The 17,997-nt window shown below is 47.5% G+C and overlaps 1 protein-coding gene across 17 annotated transcripts in view; it reads right to left on the bottom strand.

Moving 5' to 3' along the window:
• Positions 1-15,776, bottom strand: part of MINK1 (misshapen like kinase 1) — a 50,738-nt gene extending 34,962 nt beyond the window's left edge. For 8 of the 17 annotated variants that reach the window (XM_074320918.2, XM_019715111.3, XM_019715112.3 and 5 more), the window contains exon 1: positions 15,483-15,761. In XM_074320918.2, the coding sequence (XP_074177019.1) occupies positions 15,483-15,539 (57 nt within the window). In that variant the 5' untranslated portion in view covers positions 15,540-15,761. Of the gene's footprint in view, positions 1-15,482 lie in introns of all 17 variants that reach the window. The other 9 variants (XM_019715107.3, XM_019715108.3, XM_019715110.3 and 6 more) reach the window with 4 other exon arrangements.
• Between the last annotated feature and the right edge of the window lie 2,221 nt (positions 15,777-17,997).

Below are 17,997 nucleotides of genomic sequence, written 5' to 3'. Positions count from 1 at the left end.
CAAGCATGGCATAGTGTATACAGATAGCCAAATTATAATGCTGTACACCTGAATTTATATAATGTTATTAACCAATGTCCCAACTTTTAAAAAATTCACGTGTAAAAAAAATATGATTTACTAAGATTGTTGGGACTTAGAGTGAAGAGTAGCAGCGCGGGAGAAAAGAAACAAGATGAAAAAATAGAATTGAAAGGAGGGCAGGCGAAAGAAAAGGGAAAATATAAGATGTATGGCCTTGGAGGTAGGGCTGAGAGGAGCAGGGTGGAGTCCCTGGGAAGCAGACACTGGGAGAGCAAGGCAGGGCAGAGCATGGAAGCAGGAGGCGGCGGCAGGGAGGGGAGGAGACGCCAAGCCCATTCAGGCTGGCACACACCAAGCTCATGGAGGAGGACAGCAGTCATCAGGGCTGGATAATAACAAGGCTTCTCACTGCCGGTTTTCAACTGCAGCACAAACAATTCATTATACCCCATTGCAACCTCCTCCTGTAGGAGTCAGGTGTCCACAAGTCCCAGGCAAGAGACCGGGGAAGCTTCGTGGCCCCTTGGCCTTAGAGATCTGTCTTACCCCCGTGTTACTTCTCATTCCAGATGGGAGACCAACTAGCCACCATGAGAGAGAACTTAGGGAAGACTTTTATGGAAGACAAGAGGACTATGAAAAGAGAACCTAGAAGGAAGGGGAGAGGGCACAAAGCTGAGTCAGTCGGGAGAAGCACAGGTGAAGGGTAGGGCCAGCAGGGAGGGGAGAAAGGACTGTCTGAATCACAGACCTACAAAGGAAGAGCAGGATTATTCTACAGGTAGAGACCAGATCGTCTCTGGCCCCACCACGGACCAACTCAGAATAAATTACAGCCCAAGGGATGAACGTGAGACAGGAAACGGAAATTTCATGACCAGCAGGATGGAGCAGACAGGCTCATCCAACTTTTCACCAAGCCCGTCTCTCCTCATTCTCTTAAGCAACCTTTACTGCCTGGATTCTTATCAACTCTCGGGCCCAGTAAACCAGTTCACGTATTCAGCTCAACAAATAGTGAGTGCCTGCTAGATACTAGACTGTGGCAATGAACAAAACAGAAAGGGTCCCTTCCTTCGTGGAGCTTATAGGAAGCAGACACTAAAGACGTAATGACACAACAATTACATAAATTCAACTGTGACAGACTATGAAGAAAAAGTACAGAGCACTATTACAAAGATTAAAGGGAGGTCATGATGGGGGAGGGGGACCGGGAAAGGCCTGCTGGGGAAATGCTATTTAAGCTGAGACCAAAAGGACAAGCAAGAGTTAAGCAAGCAAAGGGCAGGGAGAGAGGAAGGCCCAAAGCTCTGAGGCAGGAAAGGGTCTTAAATCTCCAGGCAAAGCCTTGTGAAGAGTCAAGAGGCCCTAGCCACCCAACACGGAATCTGTGCCTCTCCACAAAGCACTTGACACATTTTTGTCCTGTCTGTCACATCCGAATAAAGTTAGGTATCCCCATCAGAATGTTCCCAAGGGTGAGGTGCAGGTTTCCCCCCTGAGGCAGAGTGTTTCCTCTGGGTGGGCCCAGAGAGCTCTTACACAGAAGGGTAAGCAGGGCCACAGTGACGGCCCAGCTACTGCCAGGATTCCTGAATCAGGGGGCAGGACAAACAGGAGTTTCAAGTTCGGATATTAGATTTTGAAGCTGCTCTTTCTTCCAATGAAGCTGGAAGACTTTCAGGAGATGGTAGAAAGCTCTAGGGCAGGGAAAGGGAAGCCAGGCTCACGGAATTCTATGCCCACACCCGGGGGCTCAGTGACTCACCCACCTACAGCCATTAAGAGAGAACTCAATTGGGTGATTTTCTCTTTCCCAAAGAAAATACAGGAGAAGAATATTAACAGAACCCCAGGAGTGACCCTTTCTGAGCACTTGCTTTCACAAGAGCAGTCAGGCAGTTACCACCTATCTAATGAGCAGTTACCAGGCCCCATATTTTACCTACATTTTTATTTAACCCTTGTAACAGCCCAATTAGGTGGGTCTTTTTTGACAAATGATGAAAAGGAGGCATGGGGGTAGTAATGACCTTGCCAGAGGTCACACAGTGACAAAACTGAGGTTTAAATTCAAGTCTGTCTCCAAGGGCTATGCTTTGGAGGGTAAATGCTGATGGGGAAGGCCCCACCCTTCTGGCCCATCGCTAGCATTAAAACCCAAGGGAAAATTCCCTTTCTTCCCCAGTGAATCCTCAGCTGGTCTGACTCCTCTCCCTAGGAAAGGAGAGACTCAAGAAATGGTCTCTGGAGTACTCATATTCTGAAGTTCAGACTTGGAACAGTCCTTCAAACCTTTTGCTGAACCTTCCCTTTATCTGTCGCCTTCCCAGATGCCCAGTCCCATGCCCACACCCCAGCTGCACCCCGACCTGAGATCGCTGCACAGCCGGCGCTGCTGTTTGCCAGACGAGCTCAGAGGCCTCATCCTGTTACCCCACCCTGGCCACCTCCTCCCACAGTATCCTGCTCTCCCGTAGCTCCTCCTTGGCCCCGCGTCACCCACAAAACCACCACCCCACAAGTACACCTTTCTTTACAGACTCTACATTGCAAATCACACGTCTGATAGTTACATGTTTAAGTCAGTGCTGTGAACAGAGCACCCCACAGAGTAGGCACTCCAAGATTTTCAGGGAGGGAGGGAGGAAAGAAAGCAGGAGAGGACTCCTGGGTCGAGGTCTTTGAGGATCATCTGGTCTAGTAGTTCTGGAAGGAAATCTGCATGGGATCACCTGGGACAACACACACACAGCCCGGCCCCACCCTGGATGACTGAATCACCTCCGGGGGCAGGCCTGGGCGGATGTAGGTTAAAAAGCTACCGAGATCATTCTAACTGAGCCTGTCTGTGATAAAGAGCCACTATGCTCGTCCCCTCATTTTGCAAGTGAGGAAACCAAGTCCTAGAGAGATGACACTTATCCTGCAAACTAGAGATGGGAATGAAACTAGAACCTGGTTTCCCAGTTCCTAATGCCACACTCACTCCGTATCACATTGCCTAAGCTCCCACAGCCACTCCTGTCAGCAGGCCTCCAGCTGGGAGCTCTCTGGAGACCATCAGTTTTACCCAGTTGAGGAGATGAGGAGGCCGGGAGGGGATCTGGGCGGTAGCAGGGCATTCATCATTGGCTTGTAGAACACACCTCATCTACACAGAATGCAACTTAAATCCAGGCTGACCATTCACATTGGAGCCCTTCTACCTGGTGGGGACAGGGCAATGCAGCAGCGTGGTCAAGCACAAGACTAGCTCTGAGACCCTGACCTCCTGCTGGCACCTTAAAAATGTAAGGTGGGGGTGGCCACATGGCTCAGTTACTTACAGCGTGAGCTCTCAACAACAAGGTTGCTGGTTCAATTCCCACATGGGATGGTGGGCTGCGCCCCCTGCAACTAAAGATTGAAAACAGCGACTAGACTTGGAGCTGAGCTGCGCCCTCCACAACTAGACTGAAGGACAACGACTTGGAGCTGATGGGCCCTGCAGAAACACACTGTTCCCCAATATTCCCCAATAAAATGTATTAAATAAAAAAAAAGTAAGATAGCCCATGCATGATGCTCTGTTTTAAACACAAGCACTTCAGTTACTTTTTCCTTTTACTAGTGGTGGTGACGAGAATCACACACAGGCAGAGCGTAACGCCCGGCTACACAGGATACGGGAGTCAGCGTTTCTAGGACTGAGTGAGGGGAGCATTCCTTCACTCAAACTTTGAGCACCAGGGTTAGGTAAAAAAGGCTCAATCCAAGGAAAACAATCAACCTCAATTCATACCTGGCTGAATCTAAGAGAAAAATAGGTTTTAGAGTGCACTGAGGGGTTGTGGTGTGAAGGGCCATCGCTACTGGGCAGACCCTGGAAGATAATGCTAAGTATGTAGAGCCTCCGCCTGTTGTGCACAAAAGACGGAAAAAGATTATGATCCTCCAGCTTCCCCTCAGTCCCTGGGGACCATCACAAGGACTGGTGATCTAGGGACACAGCCCTGACCTGTGGATCCTAAGTTGCCACCAACAACCGACCAACTCTAGGCCTCTGGGGCCTGCATTGTGACCTGCAAGACGGGCATCTCTACGACATGGGGCTCTCCTGCCTTCCTCTCTTCCTGGGTGACTTGAGAGCCACGCCTGTGTCTATTTCCTTTTTTCCCCTTGCCCCATGAAGGTCAATGAATAAACTGCAAATGGTGTGGACAAAGGAAAGTGAGGAGGCCAGGCTGGCATTGAATTTGTCACCTCCATTCTAAAAACCCAACTCAGTTCCAGGTCATGCTTTGGGTCTGTCCAGGGGTGTGGACACCACAGAGGGATACAAGAGCCTGGCCCAGCTCCAAACTGGGCAGGCCTGGAGGGCCAGAAGGGACATCAAAGGGGCCTAAAAGGCTGCCTGCGGTTTCCCAAAAACATCTTTAGCTATTAACCACCTTCTTCTAATTTTTTAAGCCTGTTCCATTGCCCATCATCCCACAAGAGACAAGCATCCAAGCTCACACCACCCGATATTAAAAACCTACCCTCCCTTTACTTGATGTCACCCACAAATGAGCTTTCAGCACCTAGAACGGCTTCTAACAATACATGGACACGTTTGTTGAATAAAGCTTCCAGCCAGAGATGCACCGCTGGCCACCCGTTGGGAAACGAGGAACATAGAAGGGACAGCGACCCTCGACGGGGTCCAAGGTACTCATCTAAGGTTGGTTTTCTTCTACCACCAGGGAGACGCCGGTTAACATACGTATGTACCCCTCACACACATGCAGAAGTGCTATTACATTTTATTATCTTCATCCCCTAAATGAACCTCTTTCCAACTTCTTCTAGCACTTACCCACGAGATCCTCAGGATGAGAAGAAGTAAGAGCTGAGAGCAAACGAGATGATGAATACAGCGCAACAGAACCAGAACGCAAGTCAGAGCGGGGAGATGACAAAAGGAGCTGAACCAGGAAAAGAAACCCTTCATTTTTCTTTCCCCTGCCTAATCCTTTTGTGATCCTATTACATGGAGCCATTTCATTTAAAATCCCTCTCAAAGGCCATCACCTTGCATTGGAGCCAGAGGGAGGGGTGTGTTCTGTGTTGGCTGATGACACATGGACTTCTGGGACAGGTCACCTAACCTGACTCAACAAACATTAAGCATCTGCTCTGCCAGGCACACAGAGAAAGGGAGGAGACACAGAAAGGTGGCTGCCAGGGGCCGGGGGAGGGAGGGATGGAGAGTTCATGTTTAATGGGCAGAGTTAGTCTGTGATCATGAGAAAGTTCTGGAGATGGCTAATGGTGGTGATTGCACAACAATGTGAATGCACTTAATGCCACTGAACTGTACACTTAAAAATGGTTAAAATGGTAAATTCTACATTGTGTGTATTTAACCACAAAAAAAGTTACCATTTTAACCATTTTTAAGCGTACAGTTAGTGTAGAGGAAGGTGAGACAACCTTCCTCTCCTCCCTCTGAAGAACAGGCCTTCTTCTCAATCACTCAACTCTCTTTCCTCCTGAGTAAAGACTCTGAATTCTTTTGTATCTTTCCCATCCTGTCATCAGAGTCCTCTGACCAACAGCCTCACATCCAGAAATCCCTCTCAGTTCTGGGCACAGGTCCATGAAGCGTTGTATTCCCAGCATGGGCCCACCAATGCCAACCTACTAGCAGCTCCCAAAGGCTCAGACTATTTCCTCTTCTCAAAAAACGTCCCAGGAATATGAATAAAACCAGTCCTCTACCAAGACACAGAGCCAGACCGTGCTCCTGGAGGGCAGTAACCATTTCTCATACAGGCTGTCTCCAATCCATGAAACAGGCCCTATCCCAAAAATCTCCAAATACTTTACCATAGAAACATTATGGATGGTGTGATATCCCCAAGCCCACAAAGCCTGTTTGCCACAGGTCACAGTTTACAATTAAAGCAAGCAGCAAACAATATTGCTCAAAGTACCTAGTCTAGAATGTTGGCTACACGCTGCCCTCCCCTCAACATGCACCCCACATACGCGTACACCCGGCCACCTGGGAACAGGCCTCCAGCAGCACAGGGTGAACCAGCTCAAGTTTTGGAGTCTGAGTCTAAACCTGGGCTCTACCGCTTACCGGCCGTCCAACCTTAGGCAAGTTAGTAACTTCCAAGTTCTGTAAGCCTTGGCTTCTTCGTCTCGAAAATGAGGATATCATCATCCACCTCAAAGGGTCATTGTGAGGGATAATGAGAATACACAAGGAGAGAAACTACTGCATAGTAAGTGTCCAGTATTGTTCTTATTCTAACTCCAAAACACCTCCTGAAGTGAATACACATTAAAACATAAATGACTTGTTCTGAACTTAAGAGAGAAAAGGGCTTACAACAGGTCTGAAGGGATAAAGGAACTGAGGAACTTCTGAGTCACATGCCGCCTGACCCCCAGCACCACTGTGACATGTGGCTCCAGGTAGTTTCCACAGAGTAGAATGACCTTGTTAAGGTTACAGGGACTTTCTGCAGCTTCTCTAAACCTGAGCTAGACAAGGACCAAGAGCCAGTCAAGCTCTAGTCTCCTAAATCAGATTAGCACATAGAGGGAAGTGGACACAGCTCATTAGCTTGTCCCCATTATCTCTACTCCCCGCCACTCACCACCCACCCCACCCCCACCCCAAAGCTGTTTTTCTCCAAAGAATGCAGTAGGCAAGTTACCTTCTACCCTATGGTGACTCCCCTGAAATCTGAGTAATGACACTAACTCACGACACCTCTGTCTTCAAGGAGACAACGGTAGATGAAAAGACCCGAGAGGAGATAAATAAACGTGCTGGCCTCTCTCAAACACTGTGTGCACACACCTTATCTCTGCCTCATGCTGCTCGGGTTTTGGGGTGCCCTATCCAGTTGTTTTCTTGAAGCCTCCTTCCTGGGCCACTCAGAATGAAAGACCAAGTACTACATGCTTCAGCCACTTTCTTACAAATGTGCCTTGAAAGAAAGAATGGGTAGGTGGTGAAGAGAGAACATGAAAATCTTCTCCCTTACAGGCTAGGAGCTGGCCCATTTCACCTCCTGAGGTGAGCTGGCAGACAAATAAAAGGTCTTGGAAGAGATATGTGCCATGCAGAAAAGTAATTTAGAACCTACATTCTTCTTCCCACCCAAAAGAAGTCAAAGAGGTGACTTTGGATCTACTTCCGACTTCATGCAAGAAACCTGTTTAGCCCTTCACCTGACCTTTCCCTCGTCCCTAACAAGTTCACAAGAGGCAGTATTGGAAATTTGGGTGAAAACACAATTTTTCAATGTGCTGCCCAGACTTTGCATGGTGGTTAACACCCCCGATCCCCACATGCTAAATGCTATTAATACTTCCAAGGCCTCCCTCCTCAACATTTCCATACACCCGCTGGAAGGCAGGGCCACCACAGTTGAAAAGCACTAAGTACCTGTGTTGTTTTGTGTTGTGCAGGTGCCCAGCATACGAGGTTGGACAATTAAGTTCGCGAACTCATCCTAGAAAAAGTGCTACCTACCTCACTGCTGAATATCACTATGGTCACCTTCGAAGTACCCCCCTTGGGAAGCTATGCACTGATGCCAGCGCCTAGTCCACCCTTCAAAGCGATTTTGGAACTCTTTCTGGAATGGCCATCAGAGCTGTCGTCATATTATGCTTGATATCCTGAATGTCATCAAAATGTCTTCCTTTCAATATTTCCTTTATCTTTGAGTAAAGAAAGAAGTCATTGGGGGCCAGAGCAGGTGAGTAGGGAGGATGTTCCAATACAGTTATTTGTTTACTGGCTGAAAACTCCCTCACAGACAGTGCCCTGTGAGCTGGTGCATTGTTGTGATGCAAGAGCTGTGAATTGTTGGTGAAAAGTTCAAGTCGTCTAACTTTTTCACGCAGACTTTTCAGCTCTTCCAAATAGTAAACTTGGTTAACTGTTTGTCCAGTTGGTACAAATTCATAATGAATAATCCCTCTGATATCAAAAAAGGTTAGCAACATCGTTGCAACAGGCTCACAAACTTAACTCTCAGACCTCCTATGCAAGGCATGCTTTGTTGTTTGGGGATTGAGTCTAGAAGGAAAAGACAAATCACAGGAATATTTACACCCATATCTCTTACCAAGCAAGTGATTAATGAACCCCTACTATGTGGTCGGTATTTCTGTAGACACTGTGAGGAATCAATGGGAAATATGGATCATGGTCAGTCCCTATATCTGAGGAAGTGATAGGAAAAACAAGATCATAGAATATTATTCAACACAAGGCAATATATAACCAAATGCTAAACTGTAAGGTCTGTGTGTGGAAAGGTGGAGAACATGAACAGTGAGGGCTGGCATAGCCTAAAAAGGCTTCATGGAAAAAGCAGAAGTTGAAGTAATTCTTAAAGGAAGTGGAATTTTCTTCATTCAGCCCTACTGATCCTCAATCTGTTTAGAGAAAAATTCCTGCAAGGACCGCTGTTCATAGAAAAACTCCCCCAAACCTGTGGTTCTAGGAGCAGTTCAGCACTCCAAACCCTTCAGATCACATCTCAAATGGTTCCTTATGGGAGAGGGTGTGAAAAATGTCCTATTCTCCTTCAGAAGACAAACTAATGGCAGCTGCTTTAAGGAGGCAAGGCCGTGCTCGCCGCATGCACTGGCTCAGTCACACTGAGTTGGAGGGGGTTCCTGGTTGTGATGACAGAAGCTGTCCACTTCACCTGTCACTTGTGATCCCGTAAGATTCTCCTGCTATGGGGACATGCACTTTCCAGGAGAGTGTGAGGGCCTAACTACCTCCTCTGTCGAAGGTCTGCTTGCCTCCTCGCTTACCAACCATCACCATTTGTCTTAGGCAAAGTGTCCACTTCCTCCATTCATTCATTTCTCTCCAGCCACTAAGGTTCCTCCCACAGGCTGTGCCCCAAATACTTCTCACAGCCCATCCCACTGTCTTCTACTCTGCCATTCTCCTGACATTTAAGCTGCTTCTAGAGTCTGGCTCCTTCAAGAACATATTCAGCCTGAGACTGGCTTCCCCAACCGTTTCATTCCAAACATGCAAAATCAGTAACACTCCCCCCACCTACCCCACTCATCCTTTATTTGTACACAATGTAAATTGAAAGTCTCTTCTATTTATATACATTATCTATCTAACTGTTAGGAAAACCCCACTTCCCACAGATCACAAGAGCCAAGCCCAAGGCTGGGCCTACTTGTGCTTATTTCTGTGAGACTTACCTACCTTCCAACCCCAGCCACCACTCAGGCTAAGAACACCTAGCGATAAACACACAACGGGAACGTGGAGGAGATGGAATGGTAATTATAATAGCTTGACTGCAGTAACCATTTTACTGTGTATATTAAAACATCATGTTGTAGACTCCAGATACATACAATTTTTATTAAAAGATAAAATATTAGTGATACGCCCTTCTCCCTCATACGCCCTCTAGACAACAAGCACATTCACCCCCCCTGACAGGGAACATGTGAGTCCACAGATTCCAGACTCAGAGACCCTCCCCCCACTAAATAAAAATGAGGGTCATATGTCCTTTCCATATACATAAGCCCTTACCCTTTGAAACAGATAAACAAACTTTTTTTCCTCCCACAGGAAGGCTCAGAAGAAATCCTTTTGGAAATTTAAGCCTCGAGTTTCCACCCCATCCTCAGGCCTCAAGCCCTTGATTTTTGACCAAATGCTCCGCCTTAAGAATAGCCCATTCCAGGGTCTCCCAATTCTGCTCATCACCAAACTCTACCTGCTGGTTCACCTCTATTTACGCTTTCTGTGGCAATGCCAACTTGGTTTTCTGATATGTGATTTATTTCTCTATCAAGCAACCAACCAAATATTTGTTTTGTAAAAATTAAAAACAATTGTTATATGCTCTCATGGCATACAGAAGTTTTCTACTACAGTCCTATCATGGTTTGCCATACACACACACACACACATATATATTTATATAAAAATATATAAAGATATAAAATGTATTTATATATATATAAATTATATATAATTACATATATACATATATATGTAATTATATATGATTTTTAATCAGTGTCTCTCCCACTACACTACTACACTATAGAAAAACTATAGCTGTTTTCTTCATCACTGTGTCCTCTGTGCCAAGTTCTAGATCTTTCCTCAAACAGAGCAGGACATCCTTCCCACAGTTAGCAAGTACATTTTCAGGCTGTAGGGCCACTGAACACAACTCCAGGGGCTCCTTGAGTCACCATATTCTAGCCCTTTCTTCTCTCCTCCCTCTACCACCATTCCCTACCTTATAAAGAACCTCATATATCTTTTCAACTACCCTCTGGAGGAGCTTCCTGTAAGTGGGAGAATCCCAGACTCAAGTCTAGGGCTGGCTGGTTGGGAGGAGAATGGCAGGAAGAACAGGAGCAAGGAGACAATGAATGGGGGCTGTGGACAGGGTCCAAGCTTCCACTTGTAAGGAAGACTTGTGTCTATGTCGTGTGGGCATTCACGAAATGCTTTGATAGTAGACGACCCGATTACTTTTTGTTCTATTCTTCAACCTAGGAAAGAAAAGACTAAAGGAGTTGGGGGTATAAAGTGGGTGCTGGGATAGGGAAAAGCCTGGCTATCAGATTTCAAGATGACTGACCACAGGATGACAAAAAAAGAGTGTAATTCATGGCAATCAGGTTTAACAAAAACGTCCTGACCTCGAGGGTTCTAAGATATTGAGTAAAGCAGTGACAGTTCAGAAAAGGGGAGCCAGACCTTGCAAAGGCATCTCTTAGGTGAATGCTCCCCGAGCTCTGATTAAACAGCTTCTTAGTACAGTATTGAGTACAATATTACATCCTTCCCATAGTATCTAGAACCTAACTCTCAATGCAGCAGACTGACAATGCTCGTGACTGATTGATGTAGGAAAGGACATTATTTACTTTCTCTGGCACAACTTTATCAGAGACAGAAAGTTTAGTCAGACAGACTCTCAGATGGCTTCTGGAGATGCTCTCCAGTCCCAGAATTGTTTTATGCTTCTGGGTTGAGAAGTTACTGCATTCCTTATTTACAGACCTATGCCAGAATGCCAACTTGAAAAGAACAGTTGCACACTTCCTGTCATCTCGTCCCTAAGATGACAAGTGAGGACACTTTACATATGCAAGCTTGTGTGAGTGACACTGTTTCAGGCATTCAGTTCAAACTTGAAAGGAATGGAAGAGGCCAAGTCTGAAATCAGAATTCTGCACAGTATAGTGTTAACCAAGCTCTTGGGGCAAGCGTGAGGGGGTGGACCAACTGGCTCTCTTACTAACTCTCTTACTGTTATCTTAAATGTCAAAACCTCACTTTTCCAAAGACCCTCCCCCTCCCCCTTCACTAAAGACCCTCCCCTTTAGTGGTACCCTGCCATGTATCACTAAAGGCTATGGCAATCTGTGCTATCCACAGCATAAAGGGTGGTGGTGTCTCTTCCCTCATTTGGGGAATCTTCCTTCCATCATTTTGCCAAAGCAGTATTTCACTTCACTCCAAAACAGCCCCACTCCCCATTTGCAATTCTCTAAGAAAAATGTCACTACTTAATGCCATTACTTCTGCTGTAGGAGGTCAGTTTCTCATTCCCCTGCCTGAGGCATCTGTCATCAACATTTGGACAGCTAGCACATCAGAACACAGCAGCAGTCCCACGTTGCTCAGCAGCCTAGAAACGCATGCCCAGAAATGCCAGCTTTCCAAGTGGTGCTGGCTCCACAGCCTCATGAAGAGAGAAGGAAGGGAAAGAGACTTCTCTGAAGAACAGACACAACAACACAAAATCATTGGAAAAAGAACGTCTCTGTCAGCACCACCTCCTAGCAACAAGTTCCTCCTGACTGCACTCCATGCTATTATTTCAATACAACAACACTGAGCTTAGCTCCATACTTTCAAGGACACTGCAGTCTGAAATTTCCAACTGGTTAGACAGTTAAAGAGAAGCTGTTTGATTTATGAAATGGGTCAACCAAAAGGAGTGATGCAAAAGGAAAGAGGTCAGCCCGGGGTCTGTTCCCTCCTTGTCCTGTCAACTTCCACTGACACTTGTCCTTTGTGAGAAGCCAAGAGTTCCAAGTCAGAAGATTCTTCTGGAACATAATCAAGTTTAGACACAGAGAATGTTTGAAACAAGAGGCCCCAATTTTCTCTTGGATGATCCTAACTTTACTTCAAGGGCATCACTCAGATGGAGGCTTCCAGAACTCTGTCTACCACCAGATAAGGTCTGATTCCAAAACAACCCAGAAAAGATGTATTCTTAATTGTGTGTTTATAAAAGAGGGGTAAGAAGAAGCCTAACAAGCATGGCATTTATTGAATGTTGTCTCTAAGCAAGCACTGTGCTAAGAACTTTCATTTGTTAGTAATACATACATTTACTCAACAAACATTTGAGCCCCGACTAAGCACTGGAGACGCAAATATGAACAAAACAGTCGAAATCATAGTTTCACTGAACTTACATTTTAGAAAGTTGAAGAAAATAAATATATATGTCAGCTGGTAATAAATACTATGAAATAGAATAAAGCAGACTAAGGGAGAGCTATATAAAATTTTATATAAAAACAAAGCAGGGAGGGGAGTGCTTTTTTTACATACAGTTGTCCTGGAAGGCTTCTCTGATTGTCACTTGATAACAATTAACAACAATAAGGACCAGCACGTGGTCACTACATACCAGGAATTGAACTAAGTAAGTACTCAGCATCCTCAGTAACTCCGAGTTCAATACTATCACCATCCTCACTTACACAGAGGAGAAAACAGCCTCAGCGGGGTTAAGGCTCTCTGCAGAATCTGTAGCAAGCAAGGGGAGGAGGAGGATCAAGGCCAAGTTTACACACAGAGGAAGCCAGGACTTGAACTCAGGAATACAACCTCATGCTACTGTGCTGACGGAGAAATGGAGCCTCAAAGAGGTCAAGTGTGCCTGTGGTCACAAAGTGGCAGCTTCACCTGGCCTCCCCACACATGGCTTACAGATTAGTGCAATTCAATCTTCCCTAATATCAGACTATTACTCTCATCACCAGTTGAAACATCAAGCCTTATCTTGAAACAAGAGAAGCAAGACAACTTAGGCTCTTCAAGGCCAGCTAATAAATGGTGAATATGTTCCTCTCCCATCCCCCTCCCCAGGCCCCCAACGCAACACGATGTAAGGGGAAACATGCTTTGTCATTAATTCTTCAGGTTACCAGTTTCTCACTGAAAAACACAGGAACAGAGCAAGAGATGACTGAGCTAGCTGCTCCACGGTGCCACAGCAGCTCTGTGAAGTAGAGGAGAGAGGACAGGCACTGAGAAGAGGTCAGCGGCAAGGAGGAAGCAGGCCCTCTTTAGCCCCATTTCAAAGAAGACACAAGCCCTAGAGTACTGGGGTGGCAGTGGGGAGAGGGGGATGCTTGCTTAAGAAGCCTGAGGCAGGAAAGACAGAAGCACTGGGAACATGTCAGTGGGATCTCTAGAAGGAGAGAGAGGAGAATAAGACAGGAGACGACAGAGGAAGGAGGCTAACCTTGCTTCAAGCAGAGAAGTCCGGAAGGAAAATACCACATCCAAGGTCAGAGGGTGTTTGCAGAATTGCTGGAAATCCCAAGCTGAGGGTCCAGGCCAAACCACCAGAAGAGGATACAGGAAAAGAGAAGCCCAAGCAGAATCCCACAAGGTTTAAACCAAAGGTCATGGTTTGGACCCACCCGTTTTTTTGTTGTATTTCAATCACCACAGCCACAGAACCTGTAGCATGAGTTAATCAACAGCCAACGTGGGAAGAAAGGGTGGGGAGAGCAGCACATCAAGGGGAGCCTGGATTACCATTTTATACCCCAACTAGTTTAACTTGAGAATCACAGTTTTAACTGACCTTAAGAATCTCCCTTCTAAAGTCTTCAGACCCTCTCCCCACCAACACACACACACACACACACACACACACACACACACACACACAGAAATTCAATGCTCAGTCTCCCTCCTCAGCAATTTATCACTTTATCTGAGCAAGTCAGGTCTCCTAGCCCAACACTGCACCAGACAAATTATGACCTGAATGGCAAAAAAAAACTGTGTCACCTAGAGAAACCCAATTAACGACATGACTCTGCTCTCTTCAATTCCAGTCTCCCCTCTAGTCATATCCGGGGCACCTGTGTGGCTGACCGCCTTTTCACGATACTGGCCATATTCCCTGGCTAACTCTTAAGCCAGGAGACAATTTAAACAGGGCCTCCAGAGAAACGAACCAAGAGAGGGGAAATCCTGCTCCCCTCACACCTTGGCCTGTTGAGAAAGCCCAGAGGCCACAGGACAAAAACACCACTTGAATGACAGTCTGGAGTATTCACCTTGAAATCACTAAGCTGCCCCTTAGGTCAGAGCTCCTTGCTGAAGAAAAGCACATAAATGCTGCTGAAAGCTCCCAAATGAGGGCATGCAAGCGCCCCAGGAAGAACAATAAATAGGTATTTCGAAGAAATTCCTGTTGCTTAGTTTCCTCTCATCCGTTTTCTAATTAGCCTCTCCCTTGAGAGATCTCCATTATTTCCTCCTCTCTCCAGCAGGTTTTCCAAACCTCCGGATTGACTACGTGCAGCCTGTGTTTTTTGAGTGTACATACAGATAAACATCCTCTTCTTAGCCCATGGCAGAGTTTCTGAAGTGAATAAAAGCGTCCCCTCTTCCCCCAGTGCACTTGTCTCTCCTCCCAGCTCCACACTACTGCAGAGTTGGTAATGTAATATTCAGGGACCCTGAGACCGGAAATGCCTGGGTCTGGACTGCTGCACTTGAAACACGAGAGAAGGAATAAGGCGAGTTGAACATGGATGAGGGCGATGGTCGGAGGTGTGGGGTGGAGACGGGAGGCTGAAATTCCGACCAGGGAGAGATGCAATTCGGGGGTGGGCGAGGAGGAGGAAGGCTGATGAGGGGGAGGATGTCAAGGCAGTTGCAAAGTCAAAATTCGAGAAGCCCAGAAAGAGGAGGGGGAGGAAGAAGCCATAAGTAAGGCAAGGGTGGAAAGAGGCCCAAGAGGAGGTGGGGGGCCAGGGAGGAGCACCACAATAAAGAGTCTGCAGATGATGGGGGCTTAAGTTTAGGGGAACCAGAGGATTGACCCTCAATCACCTTGGAGGCAGGGGGTCCGGAACCTGAGCAAAGGTGGAGGTGGGAGATAGTGTGGGGGCGGGGCACCACCGGGTGGGGGCTGAACTGGCTCCCAGAATCTGCAGCTAGTGGAGAAGGGGAGCAGAGGGCAGGGGCACAGCAGCGGCGGGCGCCCAGGAAAGGGGCGGGGGTCACCAAGGGGGACTGGGCTGGCGGAGGGGGCGCCCGGGGAGCACATGAGGCGTGCAGCTACCCGCTCCCCTGCGGCAGGGACAGGAACCGGAGCGAAGCTGGGGGGCGGCGCGCTCACCCGCAAAGCAGACAGGTCGATGTCGTCCAGGCTGCGGGCGGGGGCTGGGTCGCCCATGGTCTCCGCGGGGAATGGGGGCCTGGGGCCGCTCACGCTCCGGATCGGTTATTCCGCTGCCGCCGTCGCCGCTTCTCCCCCATCGGGGGATCCTGGGGGCGGACTCCACCGCGCCTCCCCCAGGGAACGGGGAGGGGGAGGGACGGCGGGAGGACCGACCCACAGGCTGACAGGAGCTATCTATCGTCCGGCAGCCTGCAACCCGAGCCTCCCGACTCTCCTGCGCAGGCGCGGTGTAGCCAAGCGCCGGGAGGGCGGACGACAGAACGTGACGCGAGCGCGCCGGGTTCCCCCCACCCCCAGGCACCGACACCTGCGCGCAGGCGCAGGAGAGACAGCGAAAGGCGCGTGCGAGGACTGGGCGACCGCGCGAGCCTGGCGTGAAAAAAGTGGGCGGTGGCCGAGGCGGCCGCGGAGCTCGCCCACCAGCTCCCGCGCGTGCGCACACACGTTCACTTCCCTTTCCCTATTTTTTGCTTTTTTTCTCTCCCCCATTTCCTTCTTAGCTCTCCTTTGACGCCTTTCCTTGTCTTTCCCTCCTCTTTCGTGTGCCCAGCTGCCAATCAAGCCACCCACCTCTCTACTTGCGGAGGAAGGGGGCGGGACCCAACCCCCTCTAGTACCAGAGGGGGTTGTTATGGTAACTCCCCACGCGAGGGTTAGGTGGCCTCTAGATAGTATGGGCTGTCCACCCACCTAATTGCCATGGCAACATTGGAGCCTGTGAGGGAGGAGCCTCTCAGTGAGAACTTGGCTGAAGATACCACTTGGGAGTTGGGGATTGGAGGGGGTGGGGCTGGCTGCCTCCAGAAAGCCCTTTATCCCCTTCCAGAGCTGGAGTGGGGAGTGAAGTGTTGAGGAGGGGAATCTCAGATCTCTGGATAGGGACTCTTACCGCATACCTTAATCTCTGCACCTCTTGTTATGCATAAAGGAACTGTTTCAACAGTAATTCCTTGATTGATCACTGAAGCCCCGCGTGGGGGAAAAGATGGCAGGGAGAGACGGAGGAGAGGAGAAGGAATCTATGGCCAACCCCTTCAAATCTTAGGTCTAGGCATGTTGGCACAGCACCCCCAGCCATTTAGCTTCACTGGAGGCTGAGTAATGCTAAGTAAAGAACAAGGAGTCATGTTCTGCCATTGACATGTTGTGTGACCTTGAGCAAGTTGCTTTGCTTCTCTGGGCATTTCTTTTCCTGTTGGAGAAGACTGATCCCAAAATCACTTCTGGCAACAGTATTATCTCTGTAAGAGCCCACCACCAGCCTTAATGTAAACCTTATTTAGGAGAGTTTGAATAAAAAGTCCTTGGAAAGGGGCTAACACCCTTCTTTCTGGACCCTCCTCCTTAGCACTTTCAGATGCACCTTCATTCAGTTTTGCTTCCCTGCCCTCCCATTTACCTTGCCATTGTCTTTGTCCAAGGCACAATCAATCCCCACTCACCTCCATTACACTTATCAGCCTCCTACTTGGTCTCCCTACCCAACCTCCTTAAATCAATTCTCCATACCCAGAGTGATTTTTCTAAAACTCAAATCTGATGTCATTCTCCTATTTGAGACTCTTCACTGGCTCCCTACTGTCTTTTGAGTTAAAGTGCAGTATCAAAGCCTTCAAGATTCTGCCTGCTTCTCCTGCCTTGTTTTTCAACATTCCACCATCCAAATCTCTCATATTCTAGCCATACTGAAATCCTCTACTCTCAGTTCTCAGAATTCAACAGACCCTCCTCCAGCCTTTGCACTTTCTGTTTCTTCTTCCTGGAAGTCTAACCATGGCCACTCTCACTGTCCTTTGCTTTGTCCTACGTGTCTAAATCACCGCCTCTATGAAGCCTTTCTTGACTCACTAAGACTGTTTGGCTCTTCTGTTTTTTGCCTGTCTTAAACCCATGGTAACATTTATCGCTTTAAATTATAAATGTCTATTAAATCTCCTTAAAGACAGAAATTATGGGGCCACTGGTTAGCTCAGTTGGTTGGAGTGTTTAGCAACAAGGTTGCCAGTTCGAGCCCCATGTGGGCCACTGTGAGCTGCACCCTCCACAGCTAGATTGAAACTACTAGACCTGGAACTGATGGGTCCTGGAAAAACACTTAAAAAAGAAAAGGCAGAAATTATGCCAGTTATGTTCAGCACAGGGCCTGGCACCCACTAGAGGTTCAGTAACACATAAGTGAATGAAGCCCTCTGTTGTCCGGGTAGGTATAGTGATATATAGAAATTCAAGGTCAAGACCATGGGATGGTAGGAAAAAACGTTGAATTTGAAGTTAGTGCTTTGGACAAGTCATTAAATCTCTCTGAGGCTCAATTCTATCATCTGTAAAATAGAGATAATAACAGGGAGGGTAGGATAAAATAAAATTAGGTATGTAAAGCACTAGGCATATACTAGTTCCTTAATAAACTTACTAATAATGCCTGACTCATAAGCAGTGTTTAATAAAGAGA

This window comes from Rhinolophus sinicus, chromosome 12 (genome assembly GCF_057876585.1).
Source record: "Rhinolophus sinicus isolate RSI-liver-muscle chromosome 12, RSI-T2T, whole genome shotgun sequence".
NCBI lineage: Eukaryota > Metazoa > Chordata > Mammalia > Chiroptera > Rhinolophidae > Rhinolophus > Rhinolophus sinicus.
Note: the sequence above shows the minus strand (reverse complement) of the source record. Positions and strands in the feature narration are given on the sequence as shown.